We start from the raw sequence: 22,342 nt of genomic DNA on the forward strand, positions 1-22,342 counted from the left end.
TCGAGAGCCGTGTCTTCTGTTGAATCTTGGGTGCTCTGGGCCCTCCTCCATCCACGCTGTGCACCATCAGTCTCCAGTCCTGGGCCCAGATGTGTGTGTGGAACCTGCAAGCATGGGTCTACCACCATCCTCTCCAAATGAGCACGGAAAGCGAGCAGCTCCCAGGAGCTCCCTCTCTGCTCCTTTGCTTGCCCCTGAGATTTCTAGAACAGTGATTGTCAACTGTGTGCCACAAGAATTTTTAAACATGCAATACCTGATTATTGAGACAGGGGCACTAACCTATTCTCCCTTAAGACTGTCAAAAAAATAAATAAATAACAACAGCCAACACAACAATAGCCATCCAGTGTGAATGAACCAAAATTATACCTATTATATTTTGTTAGATCAGCAAAAAATATAACACAGCCTTTGGTGTGCCGTGGAATTTTAGTAATTAGTTCTGTGCCATGAGATGGAAAAGGCTGAATGTTGCTACTCTGGGAACACTAACTGTGAGTGTCTGGCCCTCCCTTGTGTGTCTTCTAACAATATCACACCTTGTTATCAAATATCAATCTTTTCCTTTTTCTTTTTTAAATATACTTTTATTGATTTCAGAGAGGAAGGGAGAGGGACAGGGAGAAAGAAACATCAATGATGAGAGGGAATCACTGATTGGCTGTCTCCTCCATGCCCCCCACTGGTGATCGAGCCCGCAACCTGGGCATGTGCCCTGACTGGGATTCGAACTGTGACCTCCTGGTTCATAGGTGAACACACAACCACTGAGCCAAACCAGCCGGGCAAATATCACACCTTTTAAACTCTTTACATGGTTCCTTACATCTGTCATATGTTCCTACATCACACCTTCTGTGTGTTGTCGTGGTTACCTCTGAGGCCAGGGCATGAGTTAGCATGTTGACAGCTTCCACATGGACTTGCTGCCTCAAACACCAAGTTACTTCCTTGGCCCTGCACGCACACATCCCTCGGTTTCCAAGTCAGAGATGACAGCACAGAGCAGACCTCGAAGTCACACTTGGTCCACATCACCTCTTGCCAATCACTGCTGCCCTCACCCTCCCACCCAGCTCTCAGGCAGCAGTCATCCTGCTCAGAGGGGGAGCTGCAGACAACAGAAGTGTCCCTCTCCTTCTCCTTCTGTGGTGCTGAATGCCATCTACAACAGGACCTCACGGGGACACCCCTGATTCTCTCCTGACTGTCCACACCCCTACATTCACAACGCTAGTTAATCAATGGACGGGCCCTCCATATCTGGTCACCCTCATTTTAGTCTAAATGTTAAAGTAAATAATTGTAATAGTCTTTTTGGGGGGGTGGGAATGGGGGTGGGGGGGTGTTGAATATTGTGATCAGTATCCTCCTTTACTGAACATGAAATGTTTCTCTTTACTCTTCCTTCCTTTTGCTGTTTTTGGTGAGTTTCAAGTAAACATAATCTGACAGCCAATCCAAAGGCCACTCTCTCCTTCCTTCCTCCTAAAAACACTGATTTGGTTTGGGCTTCCCCAGTTCTGAAAACATGCCCCTGCACTTACGCATCTAGCACTCTTTGGGGCACAATTTTAAAAACATGGTAATTGCTAGTTCTTCATCTGTGAGACGATGGAGAGAAACGAAGGGAAATTGTGCCTTACACAGATCATTAGTAGCAAAGCTCCAACTAAATCCTAGGCAAAGCAAAGCACATTTTCTCTTTTTAAACTTCTGTTTAGTCATCCACAGAGAGAGAAGAATTAGTTTGCTTATGGCTTTATACCATAAATTTTCAATGATAAAGACGTTTCCGACATAAGAAATAGACTAGCACAGTACTTTAAAACACAGCCACATTTTAGACATACTGGTCTTTTACGTATTCTCCCAAACAACCAGGAAACAATTTCAAAATCAAAATCATTTCCGTAACACGGTGGACGTGGCCAGTCCCGTTCCCAGTCACGTCTTCCCGCGCGCCTTCCACTCAAGAGGCTGGCGGCTGAGTGTGCGGAAGCCCAGCCTGCACTGCAGGGAAGAGGCTCTGCACCCAGCCTGGCCAGCCGGACCAGGGGCAGCTGCCGGGCAGGGCTTCCAGGAGCGCCTGCTCTGGACTTGGCTGGAGCACACTTTCCCGTCTACCCTTCTCTTTTCTCTCAGCTGGACGTGCTGAGCCACCCTGAGGCAGCAGTGAGGCAGCAAGCAAGGATGAAAGCATTGCAAAAACAATATACCTGCCAGCGAGGCCGTTTTCTATATTATTTCATCAACCTGTCATATTATGCAATCAGCTGTGTCTCTCTCTCTATTGAATCTAACATGTATTTACTGCACATTAAGACTCTACCAGACATTACGGAAGACAAAAGAACTTCAAGGCATAGCCCGTGGCTTGTAAAGCTTTCAGTCTAATTAGGGGAACCTGAGAACAGAGACCTGCTATGTCATTATGTATTAAGTAGTACAGTTGTAATTATAACTGCTGAGAGTTCAAAGAAGGTTTAGATAAAGCCCACTAAAGGTTAAAGCTGTCAAATAAGCTTTCTAGAAAAAAGTAAGACTTGAAAGTAAGTCTCAGGTGGGAAAATAAAGAGAAGGGACGTTTTGAGCAGGAAGAAATAATATGAGCAAAAGTCCAGCGGTTAGAAAGCATGTGAGGAGACTGGGGGCTCTTTTTGGAAAGAAATACAAGTCAGTCTGCTCATGTTGTTTACAATCCCGTGCATGTGCCAGGTTCCTCACGTAACTCCTGACTCCTCAAGACTCGGCTGCCTCACCGTAAGACGCTCCTGAGGCGCCCGTCCAGTGTAGGTGTCCCATCCCTAACCCTCTTGGCATCTCGGCACAAGGCTACCTCAGCACTTCCCACTCAAGGAGGAATACCAATTTTGCCCAATTCTTCAGACTGAGTTTCGTAGGATTTGTTACTGTATACCCAGAGCTGGGCAAGGTCCCTCGCGCATCCGAGGTACTAGAGATACAGCTGATGACAGATGGCTCAATAAAATACGACCAGGCTATGATTCTATTTCGGGGCCATCTGCTATAGACCCACAATGAAACAGTGAACTAGAATAGGCTATAAAACAATCGGTTAAAAAATAGCCCTCACACACACAGCCAGACAGACCTGGGGGACACGCCCCCGCGCCTCACCATCAGCATCTCCTGCAGGTCCTCCTCGAAGGCGTCCATGTTGCAGTCGGCCTTCTCCAGGCCGTGCCGGACGCCGTGCAGCATGAACTGGTAGTACTGCTTCATCAGAAGGCCGCCCTTCAGCACCTCCTTACACTCTCGGACCAGCTGCAGGGACAGTCACAGCTCCGTCATCTCACACATCTTGACCAGGCTAGGTATCGATTTTCAGTTCCCACTTAAATCCTCAAAGAACTCCAACACCCCCTCCCCAAACGAATCCTTACCTCTGAAAAACCTAAGATATTTTCCAGATTCTTACACAATATCTTAGTCTCAATTGGATGAGAACAAAACAGTAAAAATGAAGTATGGGTGCAGAGCGGAAATGTCACATAAACAAAAACTGATTTGCTAAAATATACCCTCCTACAAAGAAATTTACATAGAAAATAAAACCCATAGAAAGATGTATTTTTCTACTACTTTACATTATAAGACAAGGTATAGAAGAGAAAAATCTCATCCCTTTTAATCATAATAAAGATTCAAATGTACTTACCACAGAGCATGGGGACCTTTGTAATAGTTTAGCATAATTTACCTACAGGGGTTTATGGCGTTCACCATCAAAAAACTATAATAATCCACAAACAAACCCAAGATTAACCTGAGGAAATTAGATGTTTACATGTAGCTTAAAAGGAATGAAAAAAATAAATTTAAAGAACTTAAAATATCTAATTTTAAGATTCCAGTCTTTAAAGACTGATATTAATAGGATATAGGTCATATCATCATCCTACTTTTATATCCTTTTTGACAAGGAAGTGAATAACAGGAGGGCTGCACCACAATCCTGTATTTGAGGGACTGCATGTAGAGAACATTTCAATCACCCTAAAAAGAGCAGCTTTGAAAACACTACTCATTTTTCACTGTTTACAACAATTATGGAAAAAATCCTCAAAATAAAAATCATAAGCCTGTGGAGGAATATAATGATTGCAAGATGTTTTTAAACGGTCTCTGAAACAAACCTGCTTAATACTCAAGAGAGACGGCTCTCCCGCAGGTCTCTGCTCCAATCTCAGCTTGAGGCATTCGTGGATGACATTCAGGAGAACCCGGCAGAGGACCAGGAAGGCAGGTTCGAAGGAGGGTAAGTCCATGGCCTCGAGCTCGGCCCAGGACACAGCGGTGCACTTCTGCTCGGAAGCAGCGGGCAACCGGGTCAGCTGCACATAATCGGAGCCCCACATGGGATCTGGAAACTCAGAAAACTGTAACAACATCCAACAAAGGCGAAAGAGCATGCATGAGGGTGTAGTTATAAACTATTATTCTCTATCATTTGCTGACAAATCTACAGAAATCATCATTTTACAGGAAAAGTTATCTTTAGAATAATTTAACATTTCAATTTTAATGTTCTCTAAAACAAAAAGTTCTAAAAGTATTAGGAAACCGTAACAAGAACTAAAACCAAATTGCAATATTTTTGTTAAGAAAATAAAAATAGTAGAAATAGAATCAAGTTCATCTTTTTCATCATGTATTTTTTATTAAAATGGTCAGAACACTTATATTTAAGGTTATATATATTACCCACAACTACCTCTACACTGAGAAAAACTTGAAAATAATCGAGAAAGACTATAAAACCAGATAACCATTTATCTATAATAATAAAAGTGTAATATGCTAATTAGACTGGACGTCCTTCCGGACGACCTTCCAGATGAAGCTGGGGCTGCAAGGGAAGCCCGGGTCCTGGGTCCCAGGTCCCAGAGGGAAGCCAGTTCCGGCAGCCAGGAGAAGAAAGGCCTATTCTTGCACGAATTTCGTGCATTGGGCCTCTAGTGTAAACATAAAAACCAGTGCATTCAACATATTCTTTTGTCCATTTTTCCTCCTGACCTATACTGAATGACACTGATAGAAAAATCAGGAAAAATTCATAAAATTGACCTGGCTAGTCTCACTCAAATATCTGTTATTTGGTGTTTCCTGGGACCCTTAATGTTGCTCACCATTGTATTTCCCCCCATAAAAGATGGGGTTTGGAGCTTCCCCACTGTTTTTAAACCTCTGGCAACATCATGCTGACCAATCATATTCAAAGACCTTGCCTTCTCCTTTTGAGAACACTGAAGCCATCAAAATTTGAAAATCTCAACTTTTCTTCAACTTAAAACATCACCAATCAATAGGTATTCTGCCTCTAAATGTTCCATGCGGTGCTTTAAAGTTTTTACTTAGGGGCCAGCATTTAAAAGTTAGAAGATTTTACACGAAAATCTGGATCTTTTTGTTCTGTTTGACACATTGGGAGGTCTGTCCACACTGGGCCCACAGTGCCCACATGACAGACAGCACCGGGCCGGCTCAGTTTACACAGTGCCCATCGTTTCTCACTCTTCACGGCCACCTGCCCTCTTTCTCCCGCACACGCCACATTCCTGGCCAGGCCTGTGGACGTTCCAGTGGGTGCAGTGACCCTACTGCAGGAGGCAGGATGTGTACTGCTAAGCGCATGGCCTTGCAGCCAGTCCTGGGCTCGCGTCCGGCTCCAGCACTCACTGGGTGCAACCAGGACCCTCCACATGGTACGTATTCAGTGACCACTCGCCACGGGTCTTGAGCTGCTGCTGTGGTCATGGACCAGCTCTCTGCTACAAACCAGAGCACTACTTCCTACTGGCTCACACATAAGTGTGCTTCTTTAAGAAAAACAAAACCTCCAGGCAATGAGCAAGTAGGTGCTTATTAGCTTGACGCCTCAATTAAAAAGCTCATGTAACTTCACGAATGAAATCAGACAGGTGATGCTTGGCACAAATAAAAAGTGACCTATAAAAACTGTATGAATGAGCACTGATTGTGAGAGCGGAGGTGGGGAGTACTGTCGCCTCCCTACTGCTCCCAGTGGGCTGACTTGCAGCTGCACTGGTGCTGGTTGGTCTGGATATGCAGGCAGGTTAAAAATGCCAGTGCTCCTTTGCCCAGCCAGTGTAGCTCAGTGGTTGAGCATCAACCTGTGAACCAGGAGGTCAGGGTTCGATTCCCAGTCAGGGTTCGATTCCCATTCAGGGCACATGTCCAGGTTGCAAACTTAATCCCCAGTGTGGGGTGTGCAGGAAGCGGCCTATCAATGATTCTCTCTCATCATTGGTGTTTCTATCTCTCTCCCCTCTCCCTTTCTCTCTGAAATCAATAAAAGTATATTTAATAAAAAAAATGGCAGTGCTCCTACCCTACCTGGGAGACTCAGAGTTGCCTACAACCAAGAAGGACGGCTGTGTGTATCTGTATCTGTCAGAGCTCTCCAGGAGATGCACATGTGCAGTCAGGCCTGGACACCATGAGCATAGCTTAAAGTCTGGTACCCCCAATTCCTAGATTTGAATCTCTCTAACAATCTATAGCTTCTGTGATTTGGGCCTAGTCATCTACTCTCCGTACATGTAAAACATAGAAATAAAAATGCCACTTCATTCAGCTATTGTGTCTAGCACATGGTAAGGCTCACTAAATGGTAGTTTATTATAAATGCATATCCTCATTTCTATAGCCTTTGTCCACTCTGAATATAAAAGGCAACCTCTTCAGGAAAAATTAGCATAATTATTATTAGATCCTAAATGATATTTCACTGGCCACTAAACTTACAATCTATATACAGTAAGTTCTCAGGTGACGTCAGAGATCCGTTCTTATGGTGCGATGCAATGTGATTTTCGCCGTAAGTTGGAACCCACCTACATAAGCACCTACGTCACTCACATGGGAGCACAGACACAGCAGTAATGAAGTGAAACAGTAAAAAAAGGTTAAAAGAGGAGAGAACCAAGATGGTAGCATAGGTCAGCACAGGTACTTGCTGCCTCTCACAACCACATCAACACCACACCTAAACGGCAGAACAACTACCGCCCAGAACCGCGGGAAGCCTCGCTGAGGGGAAGTCCCACAACTAGAGAGGTGAAGAAGGCGCACTGAGACTGGTAGGAGGTGCGGAGGTGCGGAAGTGCTGGCACCCGGATGTGCTGCTCTTTTAACCGGGAGGGCGATGCAAGCTCCCGCCTGCTCTGAACTCGTTCCCGGCGAGACCCTGGGGGACCCAGGCACATGTGGGGAGAAACTGGACTGTCTGGCATCGGGACAGGAACGCGAAGGCGGCTTTCTCTCAGAGGTGCTCGCAGCAATCATTGTTCCTGCACGGGTGCATGGGACGCGGAGAACCAGGGACTTCTCTGGTTCAGGGCTGACTGGCAGCCATAGCTGTTTGCTCCACCCTGGTGATTCCTAGAGTCCCCACCCCACCCAATTTACAATCCTACCCAAGCTGTGTGCATCAGCTTTTGCATTTGAATGGCCTGTCCTTTCACCTAAAACCTGTCAAACTGCAGCTGGGTCAGAGAGACCCAGAGCTTCCAAAAGAAGGCCTAAGGCCCAGCAGCAGCAGCCTGCCTTGCTTCACAGCTGGGCCTCGTCTGGGCACTTCCAAACCCCATACAAAGAGGAGGAATCTGCAGATGTCTCTGTAGCTCCTGCTGGGCAGCCCCAGACAGTGGCTGACCTTGTACCTCCTTGGAGATCCAAGAGCCAGTGTACGCAGTGGTCAGAGTGAGACCATCCAGATTACAACTCCTCAGATCCATAAGAGACACAATCACGGGGCAGACTCAATGAGCACCTAAGCCCCACTGAAGCAAGTCCTGCCCCATAAGGGTGTCTCCTGTGCAACAGTTCTTCCAGTGTAGACACAGCTGGTCATCACAGCCAATTGGCCTGGAGATCAATTCCTCCCAGTGATACCAACAGCAACCAAGGGTTAACTACAACAAGACTGTGCACATAGCCCACAAAGGGGTGCATCTGGGTCCTATAGCACACCAACCACACAAGGCCACTCTAACAACTCAAGGAGACTTAACAGCTACCCAATACATAGAAACAAACACAGGGAAGCAGCCAAAATGTGAAGACAAAGAAACAAGTCACAAATTGAAAGAAATGGATGAAAGCAAAATACTTGATATAGAGTTCAAAACCACGGTTATGAGGTTACTCAAGAATCTTCTAGAAACATCCGAGAAATTTAGTAAGACCCTCAAGGATATGAAAAAGGACCAACTAGAAATTAAGCATACACTGACTGAAATAAAGAATAATATACAGAGATCCAACAGAAGACTAGAGGATCCCAAGAATCAAGTCAAAGATTTGAAATACGAAGAAGCAAAAAACACCCAACTGGAAAAGAAAAAAGAAAAAAGAATCCAAAAATATGAAGATAGTACAAGGAGCCTCTCAGACAACCTCAAGCATACCAACATCCAAATTATGGGGGTGCCAGAAGAAGAGAGCGAGCAAGATATTGAAAACCTATTTGAAGAAATAATGACAGAAAACTTCCCCTACCTGGTGAAAGAAATAGACTTACAAGTCCAGGAAGCACAGAGAACCCCAATCAAGAGGAATTCAAAGAGGACCACACCAAGACACATGATAACTAAAATGCCAAGGGCAAAAGACAAAGAGAGAACCTTAAAAGCAGCAAGAGAAAAACAGTTAGTTACCTACAAGGGAGTACCCATACGACTGTTAGCTGATTTCTCAATAGAAACTATGCAGGCCAGAAGGGAGTGGCAAGAAATATTCAAAGTGATGAATAGCAAGAACCTACAACCAAGATTACTTTACCCAGCAAAGCTATCACTTAGAATTGAAGGTCAGACAAACAGCTTCACAGATAAGAAAAAGCAAAAGGAGTTCATCACCACCAAGCCAGTATTATATGAAATGCTGAAAGGTATTCTTTAAGAAGAGGAAGAAGAAGAAAAAGGTAAAGATAAAAATTATGAACAACAAATACACATCTATCAACAAGTGAATCTAAAAATCAAGTGAATAAAAAATCTGATGAACAGAATAAACTGGTGAATATAAGAGAAATCAGGGGCATAGAAAGGGAGTGGACTGACAATTCTCGGGGGGGGGGGGGGAGGAGGAGGTATGGGGGTGCAGGAAGAGACTGGACAAAAATCTTACACCTATGAATGAGGACAGTGGAGGGGGGAGGGTAAGGGCATGGGATGGGGTGGGAACCAAGTGGAGGGGAGCGATGGGGGGAAAAAAGAGGAACAACTGCAATACTCTGAATAATAAAGATTTAATAAAAAAAAATTTTAAAGAAAGATAATTCCTGACCTTTACTTGTGGTAAATAAATAATAAAAAACATAAAGCACATATGTACATACGTCGAAATGATGGAACTTTTTTTAAAAATAAATACTGTAAATGGGAGGAGATCGAAGATGGCGGCATAGGTAAACACCGGAGATTGCCGCTGTAAACAACCACTTCAAAAATACAACTAAAAGTCGGAACAGACATCAACCAGAACCACAGGAAGGCTGGCTGAGGAGAGACTCTTCAACTAGAAGCAAAAACAACAGCATTCCGACGCTCAGAGGAGGCGTAGTGTGGAAAATTTAAAGGTACGGCGGTGCGGTGGTGAGGTGGTGCGCGCGCAAAGCGGGCTGGCGGCTGAGGGCGCGGTTGTCGTTTTCAATCAGGAGCGAGTCTCAGACTCTGGGCTACAGATCCGGGCGAGTCTCTAGGGACCCAGACTCAAACGGGAGAAGCGGGACTGTCTGGCTACGGCCCCTCCGAGGTTTGCAGCGATTGCTGGGACAGAGAGGCAGAACCCCTGGGGACGGACTGAGAGCGGCCATAGCGGCTCCCTCCCCCCGCCCTGTTGATCCCGCCCGCCCAAGCCCTGCGCACAGCCATTTGCCGATCGCCTCAGGCAAAGGCTGGATTAGCGCCTCCCCGGAAGACAGACGTTTTCCGCACAGCTGATTCTCACAGCCAGTCGGCCTGGTGGTCAAATCCCTCTAGTGTTAACTACAACAATTAAGGCTTGGCTAGAACAAGACTGCGCACAGAGACCACAAGGGGGTGCACCAAGAAAGCGTAAAAGATGCGGAGACAAAAAATCATGACAGAAATGGAGGATATGGAGCTAAGAATCGCAATTTTGAGGGCTTGCCATAAATTTGTGCAGAGCCTCACGAAAACTAATGAGACCCTCGATGCTACGATAAAGAAATTAGAAAGTAAGCATACACGGTCTGAAATAAAGAATATTATACCCAATAGCAGACCAGAGGAGCTCAAGAATCAAACCAAAGATTCGACAAAAAACACCCAATTGGAAAAGCAAAATGAAAAAAGAATCCGAAAGTGTGAAGATAGTGTAAGGAGCCTCTGGGACAGCTTTAAGCGGTCTAATATCAGAATTATTGGAGTGCCAGAAGATGAGAGACAGCAAGATATTGAAAACCTATTTCAAGAAATAATGGCAGAAAACTTCCCCCACCTGGAGAAAGAAATGGACTTACAGGTTCAAGAAGCGCAGAGAACCCCAAACAAAAGGAATCCAAAGAGGACCACACCAAGACACATCATCATTAAAATGCCAAGAGCAAAAGACAAAGAGAAAATCTTAAAAGCAGCAAGAGAAAGAGGCTCAATTACCTACAAGGGAATACCCATACGACTGTCAGCTGATTTCTCAACAGAAACTTTGCAGGCCAGAAGGGAATGGCAAGAAATATTCAAAGTGCTGAATACCAAGAATCTACAACCAAGATTACTTTATCCAGCAAAGCTATCATTCAGAATTGAAGGTCAGATAAAGAGCTTCACAGATAAGGAAAAGCTAAAGGAGTTCACCACCGCCAAACCAGTATTATATGAAATGCTGAAAGGTATCCTTTAAGAAGAGGAAGTAGAAGAAAAAGGTAAAGATACAAATTATGAACAACAAATATGCATCTATCAACAAATGAATCTAAGAATCAAGTGAATAAATAACCTGATGTACAGAATGAACTGGTGATTATAATAGAATCAGGGACATAGAAAGGGAATGGACTAACTATTCTTGGGGGGAAAAGGGGTGTGGGAGATGCGGGAAGTGACTGGACAAAAATCATGCACCTATGGATGAACACAGTGGGTGGGGAGTGAGGGTGGAGGGTGGGGTGGGAGCTGGAAGGAGGGGAGTTATGGGGGGAAAAAAGAGGAACAAATGTAATAATCTGAACAATAAAGATTTAAAAAAAAAAAAATACTGTAAATGGGAGATGGCAACGTAACCATGAAATGACATACGTTGAGTCTGACATAACCCAAGGACTGCCTGTATATAAAAGCCTAAGCGACCGTTATGACCAAACGACCAGTCGACCAGTCGACCGGTTGCTATGATGCACACTGACCACCAGAGGGCAGATGCTCAACACAGGAGCTGCCCCCTGGTGGTCAATGCACTCCCACAGCCAACCTCCCGCGGCCGGCCAACCTCCCACGACCCCTCCCCACTTCCAGGCCTGATCGCCGGCCAGGCCTAGGGACCCCAACCTGTTCATGAATTCGTGTGCCAGGCCTCTAGTAATTATATAATCAGTTCTCATTCAAAAGAAAGTAATTAATGGAGTTACCAAAAATCCTCTTAGAATTTGAGGTAATATGCATGGTAATCTACAAAGTCAGACAGCTAATTTTTTTGTATATTTCATTAAAATATAAGTTTTCATTTTATCTTTCTCTTCTTCTGAAAATATATACATTTCATAAATAAAAAAAGGAAGAAGCACAAATTAACCATATCACAATCTATGGCTCAAATATGCTAGTTTTTTTTTTAACATATTAAATGTACAAAACCCACAGTCTGTACAACACAGTGAACTTCATACAGTTGGCAAATTTAAAATCAACTAGGACATTGGGAAATCCCAGGACAGAGTGCAGACGAGATAAATGAATCTAATTACACTATAAATGTATGATATAACCTTACTGAACAGGGTAAAGGAAAAAGGTGCTAACCTAACTAACTTTGGAACACTGTGTTCTATAAGGCTAAAGACAAAAGAATGGAATTATACACTGTACTCTAGTTGGTAACTTTATTCCTCACAGGGTACTAGTGAGCAATTCTGAAACTAATTTACACCCTTAAAATACAGAATTATTTGGTAATTAAAGATTAAATACATACTTTAAAAAAATATAGAATAGTCTAGCCCAGTGATGGCGAACCTTTTGAGCTCGGCGTGTCAGCATTTTGAAAAACCCTAACTTAACTCTGGTGCCATGTCACATATAGAAATTTTTTGGTATTTGCAACCATAGTGAAACAAAGATTTATATTTTTGATATTTATTTTATATATTTAAATGCCATTTAACAAAGAAAAATCAACCAAAAAAATGAGTTCGCATGTCACCTCTGACACGCGTGTCATAGGTTTGCCATCATTGGTCTAGCCCATACTAACTTAGAGTTAGCTTCAAGGGAGGAAAAATTATAACAAAACTTGAGAACTAATAGTTTATATTTTACTTCTGTAGCATTTTACTACAAATGTTGTTTATACAAATGTTGTGTTAAGCCTCACAACAACCCTGTGAGGTAGGTAGGAAGGTATTATACCCATTTTACAGATGTGAAGACCTAGGATCAGAAAGATTAAGTCATTTACAAAGTTATGTGGTGAGAAAGAGCCACATCAAGGAACAGAATCCAGTTATTTGACTTCAAAACTGTGCATCTTTCCCCAACATACTTAGTAAAAACACTAAAGCAAAACAAACCCAGATGGGAGTGTACATGTGTTCGTGTACTATACCTCCCCTTACAGAATTATGTCCCTGAAATGGGAATAAAAATAGTCTTTCTTTCCAACCAAGCTAATTATTTCAGAGCCTTGTCTTTTATTAATCTGGACTAATCTCCAATACAGAAAAGTTTCTACTTTAGCACTCGGTTACTCTTTCATTATTTGACAAACATAACGTTTCATAACCAAAATTTAAAACAACAGGGGCTTCTGTGAAGCAAACTATGTATAGATAATTTTAATTTTAATTAACAAATCTTTAATCACACACTTATTAAGCTTTGAATTTGTATGTTTCTTTTTTTCTACAACAAGGATAACATATTCATTTAAATCTCACTTGGTCAGACCAAAGGAACACAACTTTGATGGCAATCCAAAACTATGGCTACCTACTACTGTGTGTTTTCAACATAAATTCTAACACAAAATGCAATGATATCTTGTTCCAACATATCTAAGGATGCAAAGCACTCCTGTTAGTAGCGATGGTTCATTGCCAAAGAGGGTCTGGGGGAGAGAGACAATGTGGGTGACAGCATGGAAAGCAGTTTTATGAAGCCTTAGACACACCTCCCCTAGCCCTCACCATCACACCACCTGCCCCTCTCCTACAAGAAGCACTGAATCAGAGAAGCAGTAATACTGCCAGAGCCTTTTCATTCATATTACTTCAACCCTAGTGCTTCACAATAAATATTAATCATCAACCCTGGCTTGCCCACACATTTGCTCACTGGAATTGAACCATTCCAGCCAAAAAGCTAGACCAAAGTAAGCTCTTCCCCATCTGGAACATGTGGCAAATCCTTACTACAGATCTAGTTTTGCTCTACTGACTGAAGGGTCCCGGGTTCAGTTCCGGTCAAGAGCACATATCTGGGATGCAGGCTTCTCAGCCCAAGCCCTGGTCGGGGCACGTGCAAGAGGCAACCAATCGATGTTTCTCCTGTCTTTCCCCCTCTCTTCCACTCTCTCTAAAAATCAATGGAAAAATATCCTTGGGTGAGGATTTAAAAAAAAGAAGAAAGAAACCTGCACTATACTAAAATCTTATTATAAAATAGTTATTCACGGGGTGGGGGGGGGGGGAATAACCCTCACGCGCTATAAAACAAGATATACATAAAAAATCATTCAGAGTTAAAATACTGTTCAAAGCAAATCACAATATAGATTCATTTTTAAGATTTCTAATCCAAATAATACTCAAAGTAAACTACCCTCAGATAGCTACCAAGTATCGACTCATTTTGCAAACATCCTGCTATATTATGTGAATGCTTGACCACTCTTCCTAAGGGTCATGACCTGCACATCAGTTTAAAAGTAAATTATTTTTTCAGATGATGCCATAAACTGCAGCTTTTTAAAAAGATTATGCACATGCATGGAGCTACTAAAATTTGGAACCACAACCTCACACAGGCAGAAGGGATCCCATAGGTCTGGGCCCTTTTGCTTTCAGCCACAGGACCATCGCTGGCGCTCTTTCACAATCAAGAACAATACCCAACAGTACGGCCTTTTCGTTTTACCACCCGTAGCAGCAAAGAATTTGAGATATTAAGCTGTCAAAACTAAATGTGTACAAAACCCAACTCCAACCACTTCCTCTAACAGGCACACTCCTTTCACAAAAACTTCACCAACTGAAGCACGCATTTGACAATAATTAAGACTTCCCTTAGACCTGCGTCACCTATGCTAAACCTCACCAAACAGTGTACTCGTTTTCCTTTCATCATTCTCACAGTTCTCTACAATTCACATCTCTTTAACACCCAGTGACCAAAACTGGACATGCTACTCAAAAAAGGAGAAAGCTATTGCAAAGAATAGAGAAAAAACTATATCCATGACCTTGGATGCCGTATTCATTTAAAAATATTTTAGCATCATGTTGACTTTTGACTGACTCATATTCGGCTTGTGGTCACCCATGATTGTGGCCTCCCTCCCTCTTTATTTATACCTAGCCTGTCCTTCTCCATCCTATATTTACATGGTTGCATTTTTCCCTCCACACACCACCTTATATTTAATTCACTAAATTTTGTACAGTTTTCATAGATCCATTTCCCCATTTATCACAGTACTTTATAGAAATGTTTAAATCTGCAATTTATGATAACTACCACTTATGCCTTAAAAATATCATGACTGTGACGTAATAGTCACCACAACATACATTGTAATTTACAACCAATAATGGCACTAAAGAGAAGACCACACTAATGCCTGCTGGGAACCTACCTCCACCGGACGGTCACTCTTTACCAGCGCTACCCGGGCCCTTTGCAAGGAACCATCCATCAGCTTGTGAAGTCTCAAAATTAACTTTCTCAACCCCATCTGCTTCAGTGCTTTGTCTACAAACGGTCGGTAAATAGAAGTCAGACAATGTCTGCTACAGCCGGCCTCGGTGCTGCAGTCCGGCGCTCCCCAGCCAACAGAGTCCTCCTCCGATTCGAGCCTCTCCAGCCTCTTGGCGGGGCAGTCCTGCGACGGGAAGCAGAAAGTGTTGTCGAGGGGCTGCCTGGTTTTTGGCGCCCTTGGATTAGAGGTCTGTTCTTCGCTCTCATCCGAGCTACTTTCCAACTCTCTCAATTCTCCTTCTGTGTCATCTCCCTCATCTTCTGGCTCATTGCCTTTGGACGATCTAGGGGAAGAGATTTCAAACACTGGCCAGCCAATGTCTGATAAGTTCTGGATGCCCAAAACAGTGCCCATAATCCTTAGTTTCTGATTTAAGTCTTTTGTGATGTTTAGCCACAAGCAGAGTGCCTGCACTCTGTCCTGGAAGTCCTTGGCAGCATATTTCTCATAGTCCTTCTGCAGAGCCTGCAGCGATGGATAAAGTGCTTCTATGTACTCTAGCAGCTCCATTATCCGCTTCACCTGCTCAAATGACACCCTCTGGCGCTGGAGATGCTCATGATACGTGGGATAACCCACAATCCTCGTTCCGTGAGGGGCTGGGCACTGTCCTTCCACCGGGGCACCATTGCAACCAGCTCCATTTCTAACAAAGGCAACGCTCCCATAATTGACTTTGAAAGTAAGGATTTCGTTGATAATATCTGGTATGGCTTGACGGGCTGTATATAAAAAGAGGTCCTGGTCGTTAATGGTCCGTCCCGCATGCCAGGCTTGTAGCTCTAACCAGATGAGCTCATTCGACCGGTTGAATGAGAAAGCAGATGTATTTTCCTGTCCTCTTTGCTCCCTGTCCTTCTTCTTTGAGACTGAGGTAAGCTTTAGCAGAAGTCGTAAAGTTTCAAAAAACTTCAAGCGATCTGCTGGACAGTCGGTCCTGGAAGTCTGGCGTGCAGTTCTCGCGATAGGCATGGGCACAGACACGGGAAGCTTGGCGTTGCTGCAGCCGAGACTGAGGTAAGGCTTATTGAGATCCACATCTGGGATCGGCTTTTTGGGCAGAGACCCACTCACTGAGTCCAACATGAAGGAGCACTGCACATTTTTCTTATGATCGCGCTCTGTCGTCCTAATGGCCGCTCGGATCTTTTTCTCCCCGATTTTCCCAGTGTCTTTATGTGGAGGCTGGTTCAATGCATTTGTTTTTTCTATTAAAAAAATAAACAACATATTATTCTAAATATGAAGCTACTCTCAATACTTTCAATAAAACTGATCTTCACATGCACTTATATTTTCAGGCTGTTATTAGAGAAAAAAAATCATACCATATGCTGAAAATGAAAAGAACCAAGAAATATATAACATTTCTCTCAGTCTCTCAATCTACAAAATGGGGAAATTGTGCTCGCAACTCCTATTCTAAAATAGCATGAACCAACGAGTGAAGAAAAAGTAGATGTGCTATTGCCATCTTCTCACTTTACGACCACAAAGCAAATATGTATTAATTCTGATTCATTAGATGCTGCTTCAATGATACTATTTGAGATAAGGAATTTCTCTAGGCATTTGAAAATTTTCTTTTCAGAAAATGGATAAGGATTAATTTTAAAGATGAGAAAGCTATTCTCATGTCCAAAGGGGATAAGGACAGTTTAACATCCTATGGCAAATAAAGTTTTAAAGAAAGTAAAAAATCATCTTCCCTAAGGGAAAGAAAGACAAGTCACACTTAGGAATTCCTCCTTGGATATGATTTACTCAAGCAAATCAGTACAATCGAGCCAGTTCTCTTGCCCTCCTTCTTTCTCGAGGCGGGGCTGTGACAGGGAAACTCGCCCCTGTGAGGGGCTGTGTGGCAGACAGAGAGGGAGTCTGGCCGAAGAGAGAGGAAGAGACTGAAGAAAGAGGAATGGGAAGGGGTCTGGTCCCAGCAAGGAGAACACGGGATGGAGAAGCTTCTCAGATGAGGAAGAAAGTGAAATCCCTGTCCTGTGCAGTAACAGATGGATGAACGCCAGGGGGCTACACAATCAGTTTCAGGACCAGTGGTTCGCTGAAATTAACAGGGAAATTCTCATGTCTAGGCTTCAGTGACCTGAGGCTGGCGTGAAAGTAGGGCTCAGGAAGCAGCAGGCCGGCATGATTTGACCATCTACCTCAGGAAAGAAGGGCCAGGAGGAAGAAAGAAATGAAAACAGAGAACACTCAGCTTCTAGGAGAAACGAAGAGCGCAGGATCTGTCCATGGTAGGAGGGTGGTGTACCAGCCAGGCGCTGCGTGGCCAGGAGGGCCCACGTCCTAAGGCAGCTGCACTGTCACAGGCGAGAACTCAGGCTGCAGGCCGCCAGGAATCCTGGGGAAGAAAGCCTGGCTCTGTCCCTCCCCGTGGCCCACTGCGCCTGTCATGTCTGGAAGACAGGACCCAGTCCTTCAGCCCGGAAGGGGCAGAGAACAGGAAGGCCATTGATCTCATTCGCCCGAAGCCACCCTGCATGAGTATGTGGATCCATCCATGATTGGCCTCTTCCACAACCTTTGTATTCCTTTGTCCTCAAAAAATACAAATGACTTTAGCAATTACTCAGCAAAAACCTTTCTACCTGAGGAGACTCAGTTTCTCCTTTACTAACAAGGCAGCTAATGGTCAGGGCGCATATGGGAGACAACCGATTGATGTTTCTCTGTCACATCAATGTTTTTCTTTCTCTTTCTCTCTCTTTCCCTCTCTCTCTCTCTAAAATCAATAAAAACATATGTGCAGGTGAGTACTAATTAAAAAAGGTTATTTACATATATTGTAATACCTTAGTCAATAAAGAAACATAAATCGATCAATCAATCAATCAATCAATCCATCCATCAATAAGGTTAGTTATGTACCAGAAAGGCCATGCCCTTTCATGTGGATCTTTCAAGTACAAGACTTACCTTTCAAATTGGAGCGACTGACAGGCCTCCCTACATTATTCCTCTGGTGTTTGGTTGACAGGCGTTTCATCTGCCGAGGTGTACTGGGGGGCGAGGCGCCAAAAAGGTTCTCTGTATTAGTTTCATCTGAAAACTCCTCCACGTCAGATTCCGAATTCTTGCTAGCCGAATCTCCCAGTGCGCACTCTGGCCTGTGAAAGACAAGCAGCAGAGAAGATATTCAGGCGCAGAAAGTGAACGTAAGCTACTTAAACTTGCCTGTGAGAGCTCTTCACGCCACACACTGTGCTCCTCCGCACCGTGTCCACCCGCGGGTGGAGCTCACCGGAACTCTGGCACTCCCAGGAAGCAAGGACTGACCACACGGGCGGAAACCATGTGCAGTTTCTGTTGTCTGTAGAACTCTTTCTAACAGAAATCAAGTTTAAAACTAAAACCTACAGATTCAGGAAGAAACAGCAAAGAACAAAGAGCACAGCGGCCCGAGGCAGAGCCTCTTTGTGAAGCCCACACACGGAAGCCTAGGCACACGTTCAGCCAACAGCCCTGATCACACAGGCAAGTCACCCTTCCGTGTCCCCGATCGCACCCCAGTGCACCGGGCGGGCGAGGTGTGTGGGAGGAGGATGCTGTGGAAGAGGAAAAGGGAATTAGCTTGTCTTCACCTTCAAATGCAAGTCCTCACTAACTTGTTCTCTGCAAACACTTCCTGCCTATCCTCTGTCCCAGTCAACTTCTCAAATAATAATAAAGTTCTATTTTTGCAAAGCTAACAAAATAAACTGAGAACAAATACAATTCCCAAACAGCAAGTTACAAGGAATCAGTCATTAAGTTCCTTTCAAATATAGTATCAGTCAACACGACTCTGAATATTCTTTATAAAATGTTTTATATTTTGTAAATATAACTCTCAACTATACAAAATATCCAGTGGTTTTATTTTCCTGGCAGTTTATATCCTGATATAAAATCAAATCTATTTCAAAATCATGAGAAAAAAATAAAAACCACTCTAAAGTGTATGATACCATTATTATTGAATTGGACTGACAAAACTTCAGAAAATAAATTATCTTTCAACCATAAAAATGCTGCAGAATTATACAAATTTACGGTACTGAAATCTGTAAAGAATCGCTTTGATGGGTCAAACCTTGATTTTTAATCAGGTAAGATCGCTCTAAACACTTTAGTATTCATACCACACATGTGCACCCACAGTAAGACATACAAGTGAAATACCCTGAAAGCTAACTAAAACAAACTAAACCATGAGAAAAATTAGAAATAAGTTAAATGCATCTACTCCCCAGGCTAACTTATTATTTAAGTCTCACAAAGTCATACAAAAAACAATATAATACAGATTATCTTAAAATTCTCTATACCCATGGCTTCTACATACACCACAACAGCTGACCCAGCTGATGAAAGGACCGGCTATAAACCAGCGTTCTCAACCTGTGGGTCGTGACCCCTTTGGTGGTTGAACGACCCTTTCACAGGGGTCGCCTAAGACCATCCTGCATATCAGATATTTACATGACGATTCATAACAGTAGCAACATTACAGTTATGAAGTAGCAACGGAAATAATTTTATGGGTGGGTCACAACATGAGGAACTGTATTTAAAGGGTCAGAAGGTTGAGAACCACCGTGCTATAATTGATACAAAGTCGCTCACTTCCTTCCCATTGGTTACCAGCACAGGTTTTGCAATGATTGACAGCAAAGACTTTGTGGTGTGAGGGACTTAGGTCAAATCCTGCGTGTCTGGCTTACTAGCTGTGTGGGCTTTGGTCAAATTATTTAAAATCTCCACATTGCACATTTACAAAATAAGAATAAATACTTAGACTCCAGACCAGAAGGATTAAATCCAATAATGCAGGCTTAATTATAGGAGTAATAATAGATGAGGCTTCACTAAATGATTGATACTACTCATATTACAGGCCTTAGAAATCACTGCACTCACTCACCACCCATTGAGAGAACCCACGTTCTTTAAGCATCTGCTTGACATTAAGAGAGAAGTTTGCTGCCCTGGCCTGGAGTTCAACTGGTTGAAGCGTCATCCCATACACCAAAAGGCTGCGTTTGATCCCCAGCTAAAGCATGTGCAAGGGCAACTGACCGATGTTTCTCTCTCACGTTGAGTTTCCTCTCTCTCACCCCCCTCTCCGTTCCTCTCTCTCTAAAATCCATAAACATATCCTCTGGGGAGGGGGAAAAACGTTAAAAAAAAAAAAAGAAAGAAACAGACTCATAGATACAGAGAACAGGCTGATACCTGTCAGAGAGGAAGGGGGTTGGGGGGCTGGGTGAAAAGGTAAAGGGATTAAGCAAAAAATCACACACTCCTAGACAGACACCAGGCTGGTGATTACCGGAAGAAGAGGGGGTGGGGGAGGTAAAAGAGGATAAAGCGGGGTGAATGGTGAACACAATAACATACAGGTGATGTATTATAGAACTGTACACCTGAAACATATAATTTTCTTAACCAGTGTCATCCCAATAAATAAAATAAACATTTTTTAAAAACTTAATAAAATTTTAGGTATTTCCTTTTATTTTTCAAAGAAATGATATTTAATAGGAACAAAATAAATTTGGTGCAAAGTTAAAAAAAAGAATTGCATGGAAGTGACGATGAATGCAGTAATAAAAACACATTAAAATAGATAAAGTATAATACATTTCATCCTTCCTTATTTATTATGCATCACAGAAAAGGAGGTAGGAAAAACTGCCATGTGGTACTGCCAGCCTCTTCACTTATAATTCATAATTAAAATGAACTTTAGAACAGGCATTACACAAAGGTGAGGCTATACATTTAGAACTTTCTTAGGATTGACTTAACTCAGTGAAGATGGTCTTCACCTTGTTGGAAATATTAGCTGACAGTCCATCGAAGTAATTTAGTAACTTCATTACATGTCAGAACAAAGGCCAACATTACTTAAAGGAATTTTAAAAAAGAAAAGTCTAGCACCCTATTAATTAAATTCACAAAGTCTGACATCCTAACAAAAATTACCAAAGAAACAGGAAGACATGGCCCAAACCAGGAGAAAAACCCAAAGAAATATACCAGGAATGACTCAAGTGGAAACTATAGACATGAAAAATATACCTGAAGTAAAAAAACACGCTGTATGGGATTAAAACAGATTAGACACAGCAGGAAAAAAGACCAGTCACCTTGAAGACATAGCAACAGAAACTGTCTAAAACAAATCAGAGGAAAAGATTCTGATGGAAAAGAACAGAGCATCAGTCATCTATGGGGCAGTATTAAGCAATGTAATGTATGTTACTGGAGTCTACAACAAGGAAAGGAAGGCACAGAAAAAATAATCTGTGAAGAAATAAGGGCTGAATAATTTCCCAATTTAAAGAAAACCATTAAGCTCACAGATCCAAGAAACTCAACAAACTCCAAGCAGAACTATAAGAAAACTACCAGTTTTTTATTATGCATAATCAAATAGCTGAAAACCAGTGAAGAGAAAAAAATCCTAAAAACAGCCAGAGAAACACAACATAGTTCGGGAGCCTTAGCTAAGAAGCAATACATAATGAGAAGTGGGAGGGAAAATATCAAGCAAAAGTTTATTCTTTCTTCTTTTAAAAAAACAAAACCATTTACACACAAAATCTAGGAAAATAAATACTAGTGGTAAGTTCAAAAGAACTTGCATCATTTCAATTAACTAACCAAAAGCATCCAAAACCTCAGTTGGTATTAACTCATGTGAGCTGAGCTAATGTGGTCAGCTGACTGGTTCAAAATGTTTCCATGGATACCAATCACTTTGGATGAGGACAGTGGTACATGGCCTACATCAGTTAGATGTGACATTTGCCTTACTTGTGTTTAAAAACATACAAAGGTGAAATGTCTTTCTGGTACCAAACTTCTGACAGTCACATAAAACAATATTTCACTCTTCTAACAAAACTTTGCTAAAGAATTATTCACTTGACATAAAACCTAAGAAAAGTATGTCTTGAACTTAACCCAAGGGGGTTTGGTGTAGTTTTCAAATTTAAAAAAAAGTGTGGTGACAAGACAAAAATTCAAGCTATGGGGGGGGGGGGGGGGGTGGTGGTGGTGGTGGTGATGGTGGTGGTGTTAAATAGTTCTGCTCTGACATAGCAGGTAAACCGCATGGCGACTGAAATAGATC

The 22,342-nt window shown here is 42.7% G+C and overlaps 1 protein-coding gene across 4 annotated transcripts in view; it reads right to left on the minus strand.

The window, feature by feature from the left end:
• MAP3K4 (mitogen-activated protein kinase kinase kinase 4) overlaps positions 1–22,342 on the minus strand; it is an 81,358-nt gene that overhangs the window by 35,779 nt on the left and 23,237 nt on the right. For all 4 annotated transcript variants that reach the window (XM_070417379.1, XM_070417377.1, XM_070417378.1 and 1 more), the window contains exons 2-5: positions 18,139–18,329; positions 15,082–16,412; positions 4,164–4,406; positions 3,145–3,291 (exon numbers count right to left, since the gene is read on the minus strand). In XM_070417379.1, coding sequence (XP_070273480.1) covers positions 3,145–3,291; positions 4,164–4,406; positions 15,082–16,412; positions 18,139–18,329 — 1,912 coding nt within the window. The remainder of the gene's footprint in view (positions 1–3,144; positions 3,292–4,163; positions 4,407–15,081; positions 16,413–18,138; positions 18,330–22,342) is intronic.

This window comes from Myotis yumanensis, unplaced genomic scaffold, assembly GCF_028538775.1.
Source record: "Myotis yumanensis isolate MYYU_CA2020_CCGP unplaced genomic scaffold, mMyoYum1.0.hap1 SCAF_6, whole genome shotgun sequence".
Lineage (NCBI taxonomy): Eukaryota > Metazoa > Chordata > Mammalia > Chiroptera > Vespertilionidae > Myotis > Myotis yumanensis.